We start from the raw sequence: 19021 nt of genomic DNA on the forward strand, positions 1-19021 counted from the left end.
CTCATTGGTAGAGCGCGTGCTTAGGTTAGCATGCACAAGGTCCCGGGTTCAGTCCCCAGTACCTCCATTGAAAAAAAAAAGAGAGACAAGGGACTCAGGGGTCATCAAGCTATGGAATTCACACCTTGCTTAATTCACAACAGGCCCAGAGAGGGCAGGGACTTGGCTGAGGTCATTGAGGGCGTTTGTGGCAGAGATAGGACTAGCAGGCGGGGCTCTGACCTCCCTCCCCTCCATCAGATCTGTCCCAGCCTTGGGCTGAACCCAGTAACAGACTGAGAAGGAGACTGTGCCCTGGGAACTCATGCACTGTTCTAGGGAGACGGGACAGCTCTGGCTGCTGGGTTAGGTTTTTCTGGGATGCTCCCACCTGAAGGGAAGCAGTGAACCCCTTTCACGAGCTCACCCATCATACACAGGAGCTCTGGCTCTCCTCCTGTGCACACCCACCGTAGACCCTGGTCCCCTGGGGGTCTTAGAGGGCTCTCATTTGGAGGTCTGTCTTAGCCCTAGCTGCTTCCTAATTGCGTCTCACTTGGATGAGAGGCTACAGTTTCAAGCTCACTGACCGAACCCTTCCCTTGGTTGGCCCTACAGAGCCTAGACATGGAGGAGAAGGACTATGGGGAGGCTGATGGCCTGTCAGAGAGGACCACACCCAGCAAGGCCCAGAAATCGCCCCAGAAGATTGCCAAGAAGTACAAGAGTTCCATCTGCCGAGTCACTCTGCTCGATGCCTCTGAGTACGAGTGTGAGGTGGAGGTAAGGAGCACCCAGCGCCACAGGCCCCGTCCCTGGCTGACTGGCTGCAGCACGGGGACAGGCCTTGTGTGCACGCAGCCTGGGCCAAGCCAGAGGGCGTCCATTCTTCATGGAGTCCAGGACTGACTGCTGCATCCTGGGGAGATGACCTGGCCAGCCCTCCTGTGCACAGATGGTGGCACCAAGGCCGGGAGAGGGCTCTTAAGACTGCAGATAGAATTAGGCATGGGGCTGACGCCAGGAAAAGGTTTCTCAGGGTGGCTGTACCTTGGTGAGCAGCCACCGTCTCAAGGCTGATCTGTAGGCCTGGGCTCTTTGATCTCACCCAGCAGACACTGATGTTTCAGCTAGAATCATTTTCACATGAAGAGGGATCTCCCTTGTGAACCACCCTGTCCAGGGCATCAGGACAAACTGGTCCCATGAAAGTTCCCTGGCAAGGTGTCCCCCAGTTATAGGGAGGTGGCCCATTGGAAGGCCGTGGAGAAACCCCGTGGCATGGTTCTGTCCCACAGTGGATGGCAGGGCAGATGCCTCCACTCTGGGGTGAGCCCTCCTGGCCCCACATTTAGTGTCTCCCTTTCTGGTACAGGCTAGAACTCCCACCCTACTTCTGAACTCTCATTCACCCCCTTAGAGGCTCTCCCCTAGTCTAGGCACCATTCCTGGCCCTGTCCACGTGAATGGAGGAGTCCAGAAGGTGACCTTACTGCTGAGAGTTGCAGGAGCCACCTCCCTTTCTCCCCCAAGCCCTGGTCTTAATGGACTGACTGACTTCTGAGCCCTGGGAAACAGGGTCCCTCTTTTTTTGCAGGGTTGGCTTTTTAAAAATGTTTATTTCATCCATAGAAGGGTTGCCTTCTCCTTGCCTGCTCCTGGGTGAAAGGAAGGGATATCTTCTACCCCTTCTCTCCTACCCACACTGGCCCCAAGACACTGTTCCAGCTGCCCTAGAAGAGTGTGAGGGTTTGGCTGAGGCCACTCTCTCTGAAGGGCTCCTCCAAGCTCAGGAATCCCTTGGTTTCCCAGCTGCTCTCCACAGTCAGGCCCCAGCCCCTGGTGACCTAGCCAGACCTTGCAGGGACCTCACCCTCTCTCCAGAGTCCCCTGCCTCTTTGGGCATGACTGCTTCACACTCCCCTGCCCTGTGATCCCTTTATTGGTGCCCATCTTCACACCCTTGGGTGCCCAGCCAGGTCCGGGGCTTTGTCTTTCTGAATCCTCAGGCCCAGATGGTGTTCGGAGAGGTACTGTGCCTGGGGAGGAGGTAGCTGGGGCAGTGCTCCTCCCAGCTGTGGCTGGTTTCGGCTCCGTGAGCCCCTGTGGGACTGCACATGCTGCCTGGGTAGGGTGACATCCCTTAGTGTAAGGGGAGGGGCCGGGGAGGAGAGTCGCACTGTGACCGGAGTCCCAGGTCCTTGCCTTCTGCCCTGCCCACGCCCCCCATATTTCAGGCGACTCTTCTCTTCCTCTCACACTCAGAGGTTAGAGTTCTTTTTGTGTATGGGGGGGGGGGCTAGGTTTGTTTGTTTGTTTGCTTGTTTGTTTGTTTATAGTGGAGGTACTGGGAATTTAACCCAGGACTTCATGCATGCTAAGCATGCATTCTATTATTCTCCCTGAAGCTTAAACTTTCAGTTTTCTGCTACTTGGGTCCAGCTTAGCCTGTTTCTCTTAATCACTCTACGGGAAGGAGAAATCAGTCACTTCCCTACTCCAGTCCCATTTCCCCTGAAGCAGGTCTGAGTTCTAAGAGGACCACAGTAGGGCTTGGAAGAAGACAATTGATGAGCTGGGCCTTAGTGTCACCCCAGGATCCCTTAGGACCTAGAGAGCCAGGCAGGTGGCAGGAGTGCAAAGAACCCCTCCAGACACTGGAAGGCTCTTGTGGGTTTTCACGTGGTCCTGGTGGGGCCTGGGCCACCTCCTCGCCCCACCCTGAGGTGTGTTCCGGCCTCACAGCGGCTCTGCTCTTCTCTTCAGAAACATGGCCGGGGCCAGGTGCTGTTTGACCTGGTCTGTGAGCACCTCAACCTCCTGGAGAAGGACTACTTTGGCCTGACCTTCTGTGATGCCGACAGCCAGAAGGTACCTGGGCTGGGGAGTGGGGCTGGCTGGAGAGATCTCGTCCCTGAGGCCCCTGTTGGCCTGCCATACCCCATGGCCTCCATCAGTCCTCACGTCTTCATTAGGCACCTGTGTTTGTGTTTGCACACCACCAAGGTTCAGCCAGCCCTGTTCATCTCCAGTTCTCTTTCTCTGTCATGACAGTCCTCTCTTGGGGACCTGAGATCACCCCCAGATGGGTGTCTGGAGAGCCAGCACATGGCTTCCTGAGGGACCTGAGGCCCTTGTCCCCAGCGCCTTGGGAGGCTCCTGTCTGAGTTTCCTTGTTCCCACCAGACCCACTCAGCTGCATTTCCTGTTCTCTGTGTGGCCTCAACAATGCCGAGTCCAGGGACCCGGCTCCCAAACCCTGTGTGAATCCAGCCCTCATTCCTTCACCACCCAGTCCCAAGGGAAAGGGCTCAGAAGGCTCAGCCAGGGAAGGGTGCTCCCTGCTAGGGGGCTGTTGATAGGCCATTTCAGGAGGTTTCTCTCTCCTAGCCCTACCCAAGTCCCCTCCTCCTCCTTCTAAAGAACCCTATCTTCTCCTACAGAACTGGCTGGACCCCTCCAAGGAAATCAAGAAGCAGATCCGGAGTGAGTGGCCTGCCGCGGTTGGAACGTGGTGGAAGGGTGGGCGGGGGCTCCAGGCCTCCAGGGCCCCGGTTTGTGCTGCAATCCCTACTTTGGGAAGTGCATTCAGACCCATGAGTTCATTCGCTCTGCGTGGCAGATCTTGGGGGAAGGCAGGGTATTGTCTTATAGATGAGGAGCCTGAGGCCTGGACAAGAGGAATGACTGTCTAGAGTCACTTAGCAGGTTAGTAGAGGAATCACAGACATGTTCAGGATGTCAGCCTAGAAGGGACCTACGGAGTCATCTAGGGCAAGGGGACAAACTGATGGCCTCAGAACAGCCACCCTCCAGTCCAGGGCTGGTGCAGGCTTCAGTGAAATCAGAGACCCTTGACTCAGCGCAGAATCCTTGTCTGCAGAGCACTCTCAGCCGCTGCCAACTGGTGGGAGTTAACATGTCAGGAGACAGCTCGGCCCATCCCTGATCTTGACTATCTCCTGTATTTGATGATGGGTGACTGAGGCCCAGAGAGAGGCAGTTATTCATCCAAAGTCACAGAGCGAGGTATTGGCTAAGCCAAGTCTTGAGCCCTGGCCTCCCAACACCATCCTGCACTCTTTTCAAGCCCTGGAGTGAAGACAGGTGAGCAGGCCAACAGCCTGTCTTTTCTGGCCCAGAGGAAAAAGGCATGTTGGGAGGGATGGGGCAGCCTTCGAATGGCAGAAGGGGAAAGTAGGTGGCCTCAGCTAGGGGGCATGAAATGGGCCGGGACTTGGAGCCTAGAGGCAGAGATGCCTCCATGCAGGGGCTCCTCCCCCTTGGCTGTGCTTGCGCTCCCTGGTCCCCTGGCTGGAAAGCGAGCCTGTTGCCATGACAGCAGGCAGCTGGGCCTAGGGAAGCCAGCTGACTCTGCAGGAGGGGGCTTGAGAGATTCTTCCTGTGGCTTCCTGTCAGTTGGAAATGAAGAGGCAGGCTGACAGACAGAGCCCCCTCCTCTGGGGCCAGTCAGGTCATAGGCCTGGGCTTCAGGCTGTCCCCAGGGGCCCCAGGCCAGCTGGGAGGCCTGAAATAATCAGAACACCTACACATGGCTGAGAGTGTTGGAGAAGGACCAGGACTTTGGAAAAGAGAAGCTGCCTCCAGCCCTTCATGACCCCAGGCAGGGAGTCGGTCCTTCTTGTTATCAAGGAGCAGGGCTACCTCCCTCAGCAGAGTCACAGCTTCTGTTTCTACCCCTGTAATGTGCATCCATTCATCCTGGTTCTGTCTTCTGGGGACCCCATGGAGCAATTTTTTGCCCCCTTTCTTTATTTATGACAGCCCCCAGCCTTCTGAAGGTGACACCACAAGTCCTTATGTCCTGGGCTTCAGAGTTGGGTGTATTTCCTCCCAGATCTCGGTGCCCATCATCTAAGGTGCTGGGGGCAATGCCTCCACCTCTCTGGATTCCTGTATCCCCTTAGCAAGTGGATTAGTGATTCCTGCCTCACAAGGTGGGAATGAAAGTTCAATGACGAGGGTGTGGACAACAGCCAGCACATAGTAGGTGCTTCACATAGTAGGAGGAAATCTGGTGTGACAGTTAAAAGGACAGACACTGGAGTCAGGCTGCCTGGATTTGAGTCCTGACTCCATCACTGCTTCTTGTGATATTTAGTTGTTCTGTGCCTCATCATCTGTAAAGTGGGGGTAACACTCATCTTCAGGGTACTTAAGAAGATTACATGCGCTGTTATGTGTACAACACTTAAAGGGTGCCTGAACACAGTAGGACCCAGTTTATAGTAGCCATTATTATTATTGTTCATTAATACCATTATTCTTGAGACAGGGAGTGTTTCCCCTCAAGGCTGCTTTTCCCAAGGAGTCAGCTGTGGTCAGGAGCCTAAGTTGTGGGGTCATGTGACCAGAGGCTAGATCTCTGTTTTCTACGGCCGACTAGCTGGGTGACCTTGGGAGAATGATTTAACCTCCCCAAACCTTCATCTATAAGAAAGAAAGTCTACCTCAGGATCACTATGAAGATTAAATCCCAGAAATGCATGTAAAATTCTTAGCAAGCCAAGGGACCAGCACTTGGTAAGTGTTGGAGACATGACAGCTATGTGGTGAGGGTGGTGGGGACCCCAGGACAGGTGATGGCATGGCCTCCAGCCCTTGGTGTCCACAGCCCTGCCCTGGATGGGCCTCTTTTTCTCACTTTGCTGGGGGCTCTTTTAGAGCACAGAGCCTTGTTCTGGATTATGGCCTTTCATCACGGCCTGCCCCCCGCCCCCGCCTCCTTCCCTTTCTTAAGTGGTTATCCTTTCTCTTGGCTGGCAGAGCCTGTTTCCAGCTAAAACCTTGGCCTTTATTTTTCTCTACCTTTTAAATGTGTACCATTGATTTTTCATATCTGAATGTGGAGGTTAACATTATCCCTGTGAAATGTTCTTTGTTACTTTTAGCCCATTATATTTGCCTTTTAGGTCTTGTTTATAGTCCAGTTCTGCCATCTGAGATAGAGTCAGCATCATATAGGGCAGCATTTTTTTCCAAAGTGTGTTCCGAGAAACATTAATCCGGAAGGATGCCCTGTGAAAATGGATGCAGCAGGTCAAATGGGTTTTGGAAACTCCTGAATGCCAGTCCCCCTCTGAGAGGTGCACTGCAGAGTGAGGGCTCTGAGAAGCCCAAAGTTAGGAAACCTGTTTAATGCAGTGCTTTCCAGATTAATTATCTTCCCATTAATGTCCTGTGGCACAGACTTTGGTGAAGAGGAAAGATCATGGGCTCTGGAGCTGGTGACCTGGGTGTGAACCCCAGCATTGCCACTTTTTAGCTGGTGACCTTGTAATGGCCACTTTACTGCCTTGGCCTCATTGTCCTCATGTGCAAAATGGGGATAATCATAGGACGTCTATGGCTGTTGTGAGGTTTAATTATGTGATGTTTGTAAAGTAATTAACAGCATGCCAGGCATGCACCATTGGTTTTCTTTCTTTCTGCCTTCCTTCCTATGGCTAGTTCACAAGTCTTTTAACCTGGGCCTCAGTCTTCTCATCTGTCAAGTGGGAATAATGTTCCAGGCTCTCTGATTAGATTGTCTGAAGATTATAGTTATGGGAAGACTTTGAAAAATTGTCCATAGGATGGTGCATCTGGGCTACCCACTGGGGTGCTGGGGCCTCTCTGATCTTTCCCCGATCTTCTTTCAGGCAGCCCCTGGAATTTTGCCTTCACAGTCAAGTTCTACCCACCCGACCCTGCCCAGCTGACAGAAGACATCACAAGGTGAGGGCTGGGAAGGGTGCAGGGGGAGAGGGACAGGTCCCTGGCCCTGGGAGACATGAGGTGGTATGTAGGTATACGATGCCAGTTGTAAACCCAGATGCCTACGGAGGCCAGGCAGACAGCATCCACAACGGAAGCCCACTCAGTGCGAGAGAAAGTGATGCAAACACGGTGGTCAATGTGGACTGGCCCTTGACTTCAGAGGGGGAGGTGTCACAGGGAGCAGTGGGGCTCACTGTGAGTCCACAAGGACAGATGCCATCTGAAGCAGCTATTCTACTTGGGCAATTGCTGCCAGGTGGGAATCAGGCCCGATTGTTGGAGTGAAGCTAGAGATCTGTAGAAAAACCACAGTTCTCAAATGCTGGCAACTAACTTAAACTTTAAAAAAAACATAATGCGGGCCATCTCTGGGTAGGATAAGCCAAACACATCTGACAGCCGATGTGCTGGGTAAACCACTAGGTTTTGACTTTGGGGATAAGGAGGGATTAGAACGTAGATGCCTTTGCAAGTGGGAGTTTGGTTCTGCATCCAGGCTGTGCACACGTCAGGCATGTGGGGGTCAGAGGAGGCGTGTGACTGCCCCGTGGGAGCAAGCCCAGGCTGCTGGGGTGAACATGGATCGTTTGTGCAGTCTCGTTGTGCCTCAGGGCTGGAGGATGAGGAGGCTTGAAGATTAGAATGGGGTGGGAAGCATCCCTCAGGAAGAGAGCTTCCACGAGGCTCAACCTTCTTCTGAAATCCAAAACAGGGAGGGGCCTTTCTATTTATCAAAGCCCCTTCCAAAAAGGTAGTCTTACTTGATGATATTCTATGGCCCTGTCATCCATGTGCTGGGCCCTACATGCCCACCAACAGTAAGATGTGGGCTTGGAGTTATTCCAACAGCAGGAGAGGGAGCTGCTAAGCCAGCCTCTGTCTCCCACTGGGTCCCTCCTTAGTGTCTGTGTGTTTACCAGACCATGGACCATGGTCAAGATACCGACTCTGGCCTTGGGAGATAAAACAGATATCCCTGGAATAGATCAGACCTGAGGCATTGCTCTAATCCCTGAGGTCAGCTTGGGGCAACAGCAAGGTCTAAACTTCATTCCCACAAGGTTCTGAGAGCTTTAGACCCATACAGCCCCCATCTCTCTGGTGGTGCCCACTGGTGCCTCTCCTCTTTGTGTGGGTCCCTGGACATCGGGCCTCCAGGGACACCAGGCAGGGAGTTAGCCTTGCCCAGTATGGATGGCCTCAGGGGATGGGGTGGTAGGTGCAGCTAATTTAGTCAAAAATATTTAGACTCCAAAGAAACTGGTCAAAATGACAGAGTGACTGAAATGAAAGACTGGCCAGTGTGTTTGGCAACAGTTTCTGAATTTGGAGACCCTTGAATAAGATGCCTGTGAGCCCACACTTGATGCCTGGGATGTTGGAGCTACTGCTGATTCTTGGCTCTGCCTTGGCTCTGAGCATGCACTGAGGCTGCACATGCTTTTTGCCAGAGCTTCAGTTCTGACAGCAAAATAATGTTGTAGAGGAGTAAAAATTATACTAAGTAAAAGCCACTTAAAAGGCAGAGAAATAAGTAATTGAAAAAAATGGTGAAACATAGCAAAGTGGGCAAAGACGTATTGCCAGCTGAGAATGAACTGAAACACTTTAAAAAAAATACACAATAACTGAAAAAACAATAAAACATGGTTTGAAATGGTTTAAAAATTGTAAAATCATCCAAGTGTGCATTAAAGTTTTAAAAAATCATGGCCTAGTGGTTGGATATATTTCTTTTAAACCAGTTTGGTTTTAGACAATTTAGAGCTGGAACCAGATAAAGTTTTGAGAAAATATTGGTGAACAGGTTTGTCTGGGCCGTGTAATACAGTGCAGAGGTTAAAATGAATAAGGTCGGGTCACATGTGCTGACACGGGAAGGGCTCTGTAGTTGGGTGTGAAAAAGCAAGCGAGCTGTGTAGTCAGATGGAGCATCTGATAACATTTCCATGGTAAAAACACCCATGAACCAAACCATATGCATTTCTGTGTGTCCGTGGAGGGAAATGGTCTAAACATCACAGGGGTAACAGGAGTGACCTCTGAGGAGAGGGGATGAGGACTGAGAATGGACATTGAGAGGATCATAACCTCTAAAGTTTACCTTTTTTCACAGTAAGAGTGTATTTATTGTGTAATTAAAAATATGTGACATTTGATGGGGGAAGATATAGCACAGTGGTAGAGTGCATGCTTAGCATGCACAAGGTCCTAGGTTCAATCCCCAGACCTCCAAAAAATATTTTTAAATTAGAAAGTACAAGCATTAAAAAGAAAATGATCAAACCAGCAAAATAGTTGTAATTTAGCTTGAAAATGAGTTAGCAATTGAAAAATGTTCCCACAGTAGGAAAAATCCCTCAAACTTAGAAATGAACAGAAACACTTAAAGTCAAGTGAAATGTTGCAAAACCGTCTTAAGGGCTATACCCAGATTATTAACACGTGACATGCTGGTGTCCAGAAATATGCCTCTTCTACTGCGCCAGGTGCTGATCAGCTTGGTGCTTGGGGGCGTCTAGGGAGGGAGTGGGGCCCACGCCCATGCCCGCTCCCCACTCTCTCCAGATACTACCTGTGCCTGCAGCTGCGGGCAGACATCATCACGGGCCGCCTGCCCTGCTCCTTCGTCACACACGCCCTGCTGGGCTCCTACGCCGTGCAGGCTGAGCTGGGCGACTATGACGCCGAGGAGCACGTGGGCAACTACGTCAGTGAGCTCCGCTTCGCCCCCAACCAGACCCGGGAGCTGGAAGAGAGGATCATGGAGCTGCACAAGACATACAGGTGAGAGGGCCCCACCCAGGCCTTCCCTGGCTCCTCCGCCCCGCCCTGTTGGCCAGAACCTATCTGGCTAGACCCCCAGCTGCTGTGTTGTAGTAAGTGCCCCACCTCTGCCGCTAACATGAGGTGTGTCTGAGAGCAAATCGTCTCCTCAAATGCATGTGATGCTGACTAGCTATGTGGCCCTAAATGTCTTCTTGGGACCTCAGGTTCTTGAGCTCCTATATGGGTGTGATGATTCCCTGTCCTTGGCCTCTGAGAATCAGTCTCTTTATTTGCCAACTGGAGATAATTATGACTATTGTGTGTCCCTGGGTAAGTGTCCTGATGTCTCAATCTTGGCATAAAGTTCAAGAGTTTACACTCTAAAGTCAGACAGCCTGGGTTCACCTTTTGACTCTGCCGTTTTCTAAGCAGGTGCTCTCGGGCTGGATATTTCACTTTACTGTGTTTTAGTTTCCTGATCTGTTCAATGTGGGCACTAATGAAACCTGTGGCCCAGGGTTCCTGAGGGGACTGATAGCACATATTAGAGACACACCGCATGTTGACAATTATTGTTGTTCTTCGGTTTGAGAAGTTAAGTAGTTGATTGTGCGATGGAAAGCACATCTTTCCAGGAGTTAGAAGTAATTAACTAGTTGTGTGATTATGGGCTGGCTATGTAACCGATCAGCCCCATTTCCCACCTGTATTTGTAAGTACTTAGATTATCCGTGTTTCTCAACTCCTGGTTTTTGGGGCAGGAGAATTCATTGTGCAGGATGTTTGGCATCCTTAGGCTCCAGACATTAAATGCCCGTAACACCCTTGTAGTTGTTGTCAGAACCAGAATGCATCCCCTGTTTCCAAATGCCTGCTGTGAGGGTGATAACCCCTCCTTGGGGGGACCTCTGGAACTAAATGGTCCTTTTAAGCTAGAAGTGCTTTGGGCTCTAAGTCCAGGCTTGTTAGGGGAACTCAATGTAATAAGTGATGTGAAGTGCAATGTGAACTGTAACGTGCAGTGCACATGGGAGAGGGTGTGGTGATACTGTCTCACTGCTAATGAGGACGGAAGGAATGAGGAGGGTTGTATCCTGGGAGCTGCATCTGGAGAGAGACCCAGGGCCAGATGTGGAGAGATCCTGTACGTGGGGAAGAAAGCTTGCTGGGGTGTGATGGGACACTGGGTCCGTTGGCAGATGTGTCTCAGAGACTTGCACACCAACTCTGATTGCTTATTAACGGCTGCTCTCGTGTTGTGTTGAGTGGGATACTGAAACTGTACAACCCGCTAGCTGTGTCTGCCTGGGCTCTTTGTCATCCTTGTTGTAGGTAGCAACATAGATTAGGGATTCACAAGAGTTACAGTAATTCAGAGAAGGAAGTTCGGGTCAGTAGGGGCTGGAGAAATCCTATGGCCATCCCTTCAACTGTAATATCTCTTTGGGACTTAAAGCACATTGACATCTAGCGTCCGGGTATCCCGCACAGCAGCACAGGAAACTGAGGTCCGGAGGATATGAGACAGACATAAATGAAGTGGTTAGAGACACAAACCATGGAGCCGCATTGTCTGGATTCAAATCCTGACTTTGCTATTTAATAGCAAAGGTGTGTGCCCTTAGGGAAGTTACTCAACCTTTCTGTGCCACAGTTTCCTCATCTATAAAATGGGAAGAGTGATATCTACCTTCTAGACTTGTTATGAAGATTCAAATGAGTTAGTACCTGTAAAGTGCTTGTATGTAGTACTCAATAAATGTCAGCTGTGACTAAGTGTAGTATACGGTTTCCTGGCAGCCGAGGCAAAGAAGAAACTTGATGAAATATGTAACTCTTATATTTTTCAGAAAGCAGAATGTGCACCTGCTCCTCAAGGGAGATTAAGAGGTTTCTGATACAAAAGTCTGGGGAAAATATCTCATGTGGGTAATAATTTAGGAGCCCCTGGGTGATTATAATGAGCCATGTTACCCACAGTGATTTCACTGTCTTGGAGAAACAATTTATAGCTCACACTTAACCCAGTAGCAGAATGAGGCAAAAATCCTGACTCCCAGCTGAGCCCTTGAATGCTTCCTGGAGGAAGTAAGACTGGACCTGAGCTTTGGCAGGAGATGAGGGTGCAGTGGACCGAAGAGGGGCTGGGGGTGCACCGTCCTGCACTGAGACCAGTGGGAAGGGACTGGTGAGGCCCGGCCGCAGGCCCACTCCAGAATGCTTGCCTCCCTAGGATCACAGGTTCCAATCGCGGCCACCTTCCACTGGCAAGACTCAGGCCTGGGCCTTTTCCACAGACATCAGTAATCCCTTTCTTTCCCTTAGGGGCATGACCCCAGGAGAAGCAGAAATCCATTTCCTGGAGAATGCCAAGAAGCTTTCTATGTACGGAGTAGACCTGCACCATGCCAAGGTACCACTGGGGCCAGAGTTCCCCTCGTGTCTGGGGCGGGGGTGCCCCTGAGGCCTCAGTGTGCCAGACCCTCTGTTACCTCCAACCTGAAGCCATTTCTCGTCTCATTTCTTATTCTTTGAAGTTCCATAACCCTTTATTTTCCCATGACCTTTATTCTTTTCTCCTTGTATTTATTTCTGAACCTGCCTGTGCCCCAACTAGATTGGGAGCATCACTAGGGAAAGGCCTAGGCCCTAACTTACTTCTGACTAGGCCCTCGCACATGGCCTAGTGCTGCATATGTACCACTGACTGTTTGCAGGGGGAACAAATGATCGAGTGATTGACAACGAGACAATAAGCAGACAAGTGAGGGTGAATAAATGACAAAGAGAATGAATGGCTGGCTGGCTCTGTGAGGGAACAGTCAGAGGGCCTCCAGCATGGACGCTCAAACCCTGCTCCCGAGGGCTCATTACACGCAGAGCTCAGAGACAGGTCTCAGGGTGGGTGGCAGGCTGCCCCCCGGGCATGGACCTCAGACCATCATTCCATGGCCCCTTTTCACACAGGACTCTGAGGGCATCGACATCATGTTAGGAGTCTGTGCCAACGGCCTGCTTATCTACCGGGACCGGCTGAGAATCAACCGCTTCGCGTGGCCGAAGATTCTCAAGATCTCCTACAAGAGGAGTAACTTCTACATCAAGATCCGGCCTGGGGAGGTGAGCCTGCCTTGGGGACCCCTCCTCCTCACTGGAATGGACTAGACTGGAGCAGACCCTGGCAGCTGGGCCTGGGGTTTCTTCTGACCCAGGCTACATGGATGGAGAGCTGAGTGCTGGGTGGGGAGACAGCCCTCTTTTGCTGGGGTTCTCTGCGTAGACTTCACACTTTAGGTACGTGCCTGTGCATATGCACACACTTACACACACTAGAGTGTATGTATATAGATAACCACATATATTACACAGATCAGTGAATTCTTGTCCATGTCCCTGTATTTGATTACATGTAGTACTCAGGTGTGTGCACATACAGAGATACACACGGACACACGACTACACACACATGCAAACATGAATACATCCACCCTCCACATCCCACCCATCAAAATGTCCATTTGGTTCTACCGCTGGAATAAATAGGAACCCATCTGCTTCTGTCCCTCTGACCACAGCACCAGCCTCCATCTCTCCCCTGCGTCCCTATAATGTCCTTCTTGCTGGTCTCCCTGCCTCCATTGTCATCCCAGGCACCCTAGCTGCTAAAAAGAGCTTCTATGTCCTTCCATCAGATCACGTCAAACCACCCAACTCCCACTCCTCATTTAAACCTTTCAGGAGCTCTCTTTAGCTCTTGGGCTCAAGTCCTAACTCTGGCCACCCGCCTCACCCCTACGTCTCTGCCCCACATGCATGTGCTCCAGCTCCTTTGGCCTTCTCTGAGATCCTTGAATAAACAAGCTCCTTCCTGCCCTAAGCCCTTTGCATTTGATGTTCCCTCAACCTGAAATCCTCTGCCCTGCCTTCTTATGTAGCTTTGATTCCTTTCCCATCCTTCAGCAGTCTGCTCAAAGATCACCTGTTCAGAGGGCATCCCCTGATGACCCCGGCGCCTGCTCAGGCATTCTCTGCCACATCACACATCTTTGTTTATTCCCTTCGTGCCCTTATCAGTATCTGAGATGAGCTTGTTTACTCATTTATTATCAGAGCCCCCACTTCCCCACTGAATCTTCTATCTTGGTCACCACAGTGTGTCTGTCACAGAGTGAGGGCTTAATACACCTGGTTGACTAAATACATGAATAAATGATCAAACAGGCCAGAGTCACACAGGCCTAAGAAGAGGTTCAGAAAGGATGGACTGGTGGCGAGAGTGAGTCTAGGCCTTGCTTCTAACCAACCCTGCCTGGTTTTGCAGTACGAGCAGTTTGAGAGCACGATTGGCTTTAAGCTCCCAAATCACCGGTCGGCCAAGAGACTGTGGAAGGTCTGCATCGAGCACCACACGTTCTTCCGGTGAGCCTGTTGCTGGGGTGGGGTGACTGGGGCTAGGGCAGAAGCTATGGGTGGATGTGAGTGATGTCTGGGTTTTGTCGGTAGGAGGAGCTAGTAGGAACTCTAGGAAGGCCCTCCCCCTCCTTTTCCCCCAGGTCTCTCCCCTTCTGGACTCCTTAGAGTTGTTGTAGCTGGTGGGACAGCGGGATGGAAAAGCCAGCTGTGGCCCAGCCTTGGACCTGGCATTCCAGGTCTGATCCTCCTTCCTCACTCCATCCCTCCACTGCAGGCTGGTGTCCCCTGAGCCCCCACCCAAGGGCTTCTTGGTGATGGGCTCCAAGTTCCGGTATAGTGGGAGGACCCAGGCACAGACCCGCCAGGCCAGCGCCCTCATCGACCGGCCCGCGCCCTTCTTTGAGCGTTCCTCCAGCAAACGGTACACCATGTCCCGCAGCCTTGATGGAGGTACGCCCCAAACTGGAGGTGGAGGGACGAGTGTTGTTTAGAGGGAAGTAGGGGCATGCTGGGCAATGTAGAATGAGCACTGAATGTGTGGACACATCACAATTGATTTGCACCAGTCATGGTGGCTGAGACCACTGCTGCACCTGGTGACTCTCAGGTTGGTCCAACCTACAGCATCACTCCCCCTGGGATGTGACACTGTCACTCTCTGGACTTCTCACAACCTTCCTGAGTTGTGACTTTTTGGGGTCCCAGGTTCAGCCATATGGTTTTCTGGGCCCCCTGCCCAAGAAGCTTAGCAATTCACAGCTTGTCACCATACTGGAGAGTGGTCGATTGTGACTGCAGTGTGGAGCTGGTGATGCCTTCCCTGACCGGAGGCGGAGGAGTTGTCCTCAGTCCATTTTGGGCTTCCACTGGGCTCTGGGCTGATTGACATCTCACCCCGTGGCACTCTCCCCTGTCCCCATTTCTGCTGAGTTGACAGGTGCTCTTGCTATCAATGAGAATTGGCCCTGCGTAGCCCTGTATCAAGCAGACCAGGGCTTCTCAAAATGTGGTTTGCAGACCACCTGCGTCAGAACCAGGATGTGCACACGAGTTTATAGGAGACGTTCAGAAGCTACATGGGGCAGAGGGGAGATTCAGAGTTAGGCAGATCTGAGTTCAGATCTCAACCTGTTGACACTTACCAGGTGCTCCCCATGGGAACACGGGAAGTGGTTCATAAATACCTGAAGAATGGGAGGCCTTGGGCAACTTAAGTCCCCTGTGCCTATTTCCTCTTCTGCAAAATAAATAATACCTACTTCATGATGTTACAGGGAGAACGCAACAAGTAATGCCTCTGCAATACCCAAAACAGTTCCTGGCACATAGTAGGACTTTAATAAATTGTAGGACCAATAATAAGTTATTATTGCTTTTAGGTTTGTAGATGGTAGCTTGAAGGTAGGCGGAAGGGCCTTGAGTAGGGGACCAGTGGATGCTCCCAGAACACATTGGGGCCAGCCTCCAGGCAAAGCAACAAATACTTTCTGAGTGTCAGACATGTGCCAGGCCTTGTGTTAGGTTCTGAGTATGGTTTTTAGAGTGAGTATGGCCCTTTCCTTTGAGAAGCTCACCGAATAGTAGGTTTTGTCAGCATTCAGTGTGATTCAAGCAATGGGAGAATTGTGTACAGAATACAGAGCAGCCCTGAGGAAAGAGGGTTTAATTCTGTCTAGGAGGGACAAAAAGGGCTTTGCAGAGAGGGTAACAACTGACAGGATCTTGAAGGATACCTAGGAGTTTGCCAGGTGATCAGGAGAGTCTGATGCTTTTCCTGTAGTAAGGAGCTGAGACCTGTCCCAGGACTCCCTCACTGTGTTCTGAGGGCAGGCAGTTTTGCAGGGATCCATTTGGGGCGAAGAGGCTCCCTATTCCCCCTGAGTAGGCAAAGGGCTGAGAGCTGAGATTTAAGCAAAGGGGAAGGAGAACCTGTCCCTCTGTCCACCCTGCAGCTTCCATAATTATTCCAGGGGCTAAACGAGGCCCACATTGTGCAGGGCAGCAAAGATGGGCCCAGAGCAGGCGAAGCTCATCGTCCAGGAGGCCTGAGTCCTTGTCCTGATTCACGGAAACGTTACCACTGGGGCCTTTCCCCCTCGAGGTCTCAATTTATCCTTTGTAAAATGGGGATAGTAATTCCCATCCCAGCCATCGACATGGAGTATTGTGTGTAGCGAATGAAATTATATGCATAAATGGGCAGTTTGCCAAGTGAATGTATATGAGTAAAAGGATAATTATTCTTTAAAAAAAAATCTGTGCTCTGGTCATTTTAAGTCAGTATTTTCCAGCCATTTTTTTCCACTGAGACACAATCCATGGGCATAGTCTGGGTTTTGCCCAGTGTCTGATGTAAAGTCTATATAATTCCATCCCTTTCCTTCCTACTCAGAAAAGGGCTCTGGAATGCCAGGGAGTGAGAAAGATGTCATTGCAGGGATCCCTTTGAATTCTATTTATAAAAAATGCAAATCATTTGCAAACCTTAAGACTTTAGCTCTCAGTAATGAAAGCTAATCTTATAATATCCATGTATTGCAAAATAATGGTCAGGCAAGTACCTGCTACAACCACCACCACAAAACCAGCAACATTTGTGAGCCAGCACTGGTGGAATTGGCTCACTCTGTGCCAGCCACTTCTTCTCTTAGACACATTAGCTTATTTGTTCCTTCTCTCAATTGTCTGAAGTAGGTACTGTTTGTAGATGAGGCAGCTGAGGCCCAGAGAGGTTGTGTAATCTACCCAAGGTCACACAGCCAAGAAGAGATGGATTTGAGATTTGAACCCAGGCTCTAGTGCTGTAGAAATCAGGACGGGGCTTGGGGCTGGTGGCAACTCTGCCTCTCACCATCCGAGTGACGAGGGGAAGGCCACTTCCTTCTTCTGGGGACTGGTGCCTTATCCCCAACGTGTCAGGGTTGTGGAAGTGTCTGCTCCACTCCAGGCATGGTTGGGCAGATAGTGGGCTGGCTCCCTTTCCCTGCGCCTGGGAGATGACTCACATGGCTGCCCGGCCATCTCTGCCCACTCCAGCAGAGTTCTCCCGCCCAGCCTCGGTCAGTGAGAACCACGACGCAGGACCTGACAGTGACAAGCGGGAGGAGGATGGCGAGTCTGGGGGGCGGCGGTCAGAGGCTGAGGAGGGAGAAGTCAGGACCCCCACCAAGATCAAGGATCTAAAGGTACGAGCCTGGTTTTCTTGTACCCTCTGACCTGGGGGTCAGGAGGCTGATCCTGGATGTAGGCTCAGCCTTGGCCTTCAGGTGCCCCCAGCTGTGGCCAAGCACCCTGCTGTGCAGTGCACTGTGGACAGGGCCTTGCCCTTGGGCCATGCTCAGAACCTGGACTCCCCAGGTGGGGGTGGGGCATGCTGCCACCCTGTTCCTTTCCCCTCCTTTTGCTTTCCTCCAAGGTCACTCCATCCGTTGGTGGACTCTGGCCTCCTCTTGCTCACTCCTAATTTGCCCCTTTGGCTATGATCTGGATCTGCACAGCCCCCTTTGTCCCCAGAGTATGATAGTGTCCTTGCAGGCCCTCACAAAGGTGATGTTCAAGTGTGTCCCCTGCTGCTGCCCCCCACCACTTCCCACGTACCTGTGCACGTGCTCACACAGGCCCGCACAGCCTCAGATGCACACTTACTGAGGTATGCTCCGCTCTCCCCTGGGGTGATGCGCCTAGACGTGCAAACAGCCTGCACATGCACACATGGGTGTTTCCATGGTGCAGTCCCACCTCAGGAGCACAGGCCCCTGAACACACACGCTGACTGCACGACTCTCCAGACGCTTGGGTCCCATCTGCTGAGTGTGACTGCCCGCTTTGCCTCCAGCCCTCCCGCCCCCTTCTTCGCCTTCCTGGGCTCCTGGCTTCACGCCCCGCACCTTCTGACTACCTCGCTGCCCTGCTGGTGGCCCACCCAGCTTCCCAGAGTGCTCTGGGCTACCTGCTGGAGCAGGCCAGTTGCTGTATCTCTAATCCGTTTGCTCTACTGACCCTGCTGGTTCCTTTTCCTCCTCCCACATCCCGCTAGCCGGAGCAGGAAACCACGCCGCGACACAAGCAGGAGGTACTGCATGGGGCCCGTCCCCGCCCACCCCCCTGTTCATTCCCCAGCTCACTGTCACCACCCTGCCGTCCATCCCAGGGTCATATCCCAGCACCATCTCAGCTTCCTAGCCATACTCCTCCCTCACCCAATCCCACCCACCATCACCCCTCCCCATGTTCAGTTCATCAGTGGATTCCACACTCACAACCATCCATTTGCCCCTCCCTCCACACCCTTCCCTCCCTCCACCCAGCTTCATACTCCACCTCTCCCCTCCACTCCATGCTTGCTTCCCACCTGCTGACCATCCCACCTGTGTTCCCCAGTTCTTCCAGGCCATTCTGTGTTTTCATTGAGCTCATTCCCACCCCACCCCCTCCACCCCAAACCCTTCCTTAGACTCCTCTCCTCCCCATACCACTGTCTGGCCGTGCCTCCACCTCATCTGTGTCACCTGTGTCCCACTTAAGCTTCTTTGTATCTATTGGCAACCAGATGTGGGGAGGGTGGTGTGGGGAGGGAGGAGCCCCAGAGCACAGGCTGGATTCTCAGACTCCTGGTGCACCTCCCTTGGGTGGGGCCTCTGTGTCTCCAGCTCTGTCAGGAAAGCCTCCTCTCTTTCTTTCCCCTCCTCCTTTTCCTCCTCCCATCTGTTGCTTCTCTCAGCTTCTGCCTCCTGTGTTAACCACTTCTTCCCTTCACATAGTCTCTAACTCTTCTTTTGAACCTTAACTGCAAGAGAAGTGGGTCTATTCTTGGGCTGCTGAGGGCAAGGCCAGGGGCTGGGGTGTAAAACGGGCCTGGCCTTGGAGTCTCGAGATGTGGGTTTCAACCCCAGTTCTTCCACTGACTCTTTGAGTCTTGGGAAAGCTCCCTCAGGCCCCAGACCCCTGTCTGCACAGCAAGGCAGCTGGACTAGGTTTCCCCCAGGCCCTTAACCTTCAAGGGTCCCAGGGCTCCACGGCTCCCTCCAGCCTTCGGGAACACGGTGCCCACAGAGCCAGTGCGGCACGTTCTGGAGGGAAG

At 51.9% G+C, this 19021-nt stretch overlaps 1 protein-coding gene across 14 annotated transcripts in view; it reads left to right on the forward strand.

The window, feature by feature from the left end:
• The window catches only part of EPB41L1 (erythrocyte membrane protein band 4.1 like 1), a 124508-nt gene that overhangs the window by 72903 nt on the left and 32584 nt on the right, over positions 1–19021 (forward strand). For 9 of the 14 annotated variants that reach the window (XM_032462229.1, XM_032462225.1, XM_032462230.1 and 6 more), the window contains 11 exons: positions 598–762; positions 2746–2850; positions 3423–3465; positions 6642–6717; positions 9328–9546; positions 11854–11941; positions 12496–12648; positions 13850–13947; positions 14216–14391; positions 16978–17126; positions 17978–18013. In XM_032462229.1, the coding sequence (XP_032318120.1) occupies positions 598–762; positions 2746–2850; positions 3423–3465; positions 6642–6717; positions 9328–9546; positions 11854–11941; positions 12496–12648; positions 13850–13947; positions 14216–14391; positions 16978–17126; positions 17978–18013 (1308 nt within the window). The remainder of the gene's footprint in view (positions 1–597; positions 763–2745; positions 2851–3422; positions 3466–6641; positions 6718–9327; positions 9547–11853; positions 11942–12495; positions 12649–13849; positions 13948–14215; positions 14392–16977; positions 17127–17977; positions 18014–19021) is intronic. The other 5 variants (XM_032462233.1, XM_032462235.1, XM_032462238.1 and 2 more) reach the window with 3 other exon arrangements.

Source organism: Camelus ferus, chromosome 19 (genome assembly GCF_009834535.1).
Source record: "Camelus ferus isolate YT-003-E chromosome 19, BCGSAC_Cfer_1.0, whole genome shotgun sequence".
Classification (NCBI taxonomy): domain Eukaryota; kingdom Metazoa; phylum Chordata; class Mammalia; order Artiodactyla; family Camelidae; genus Camelus; species Camelus ferus.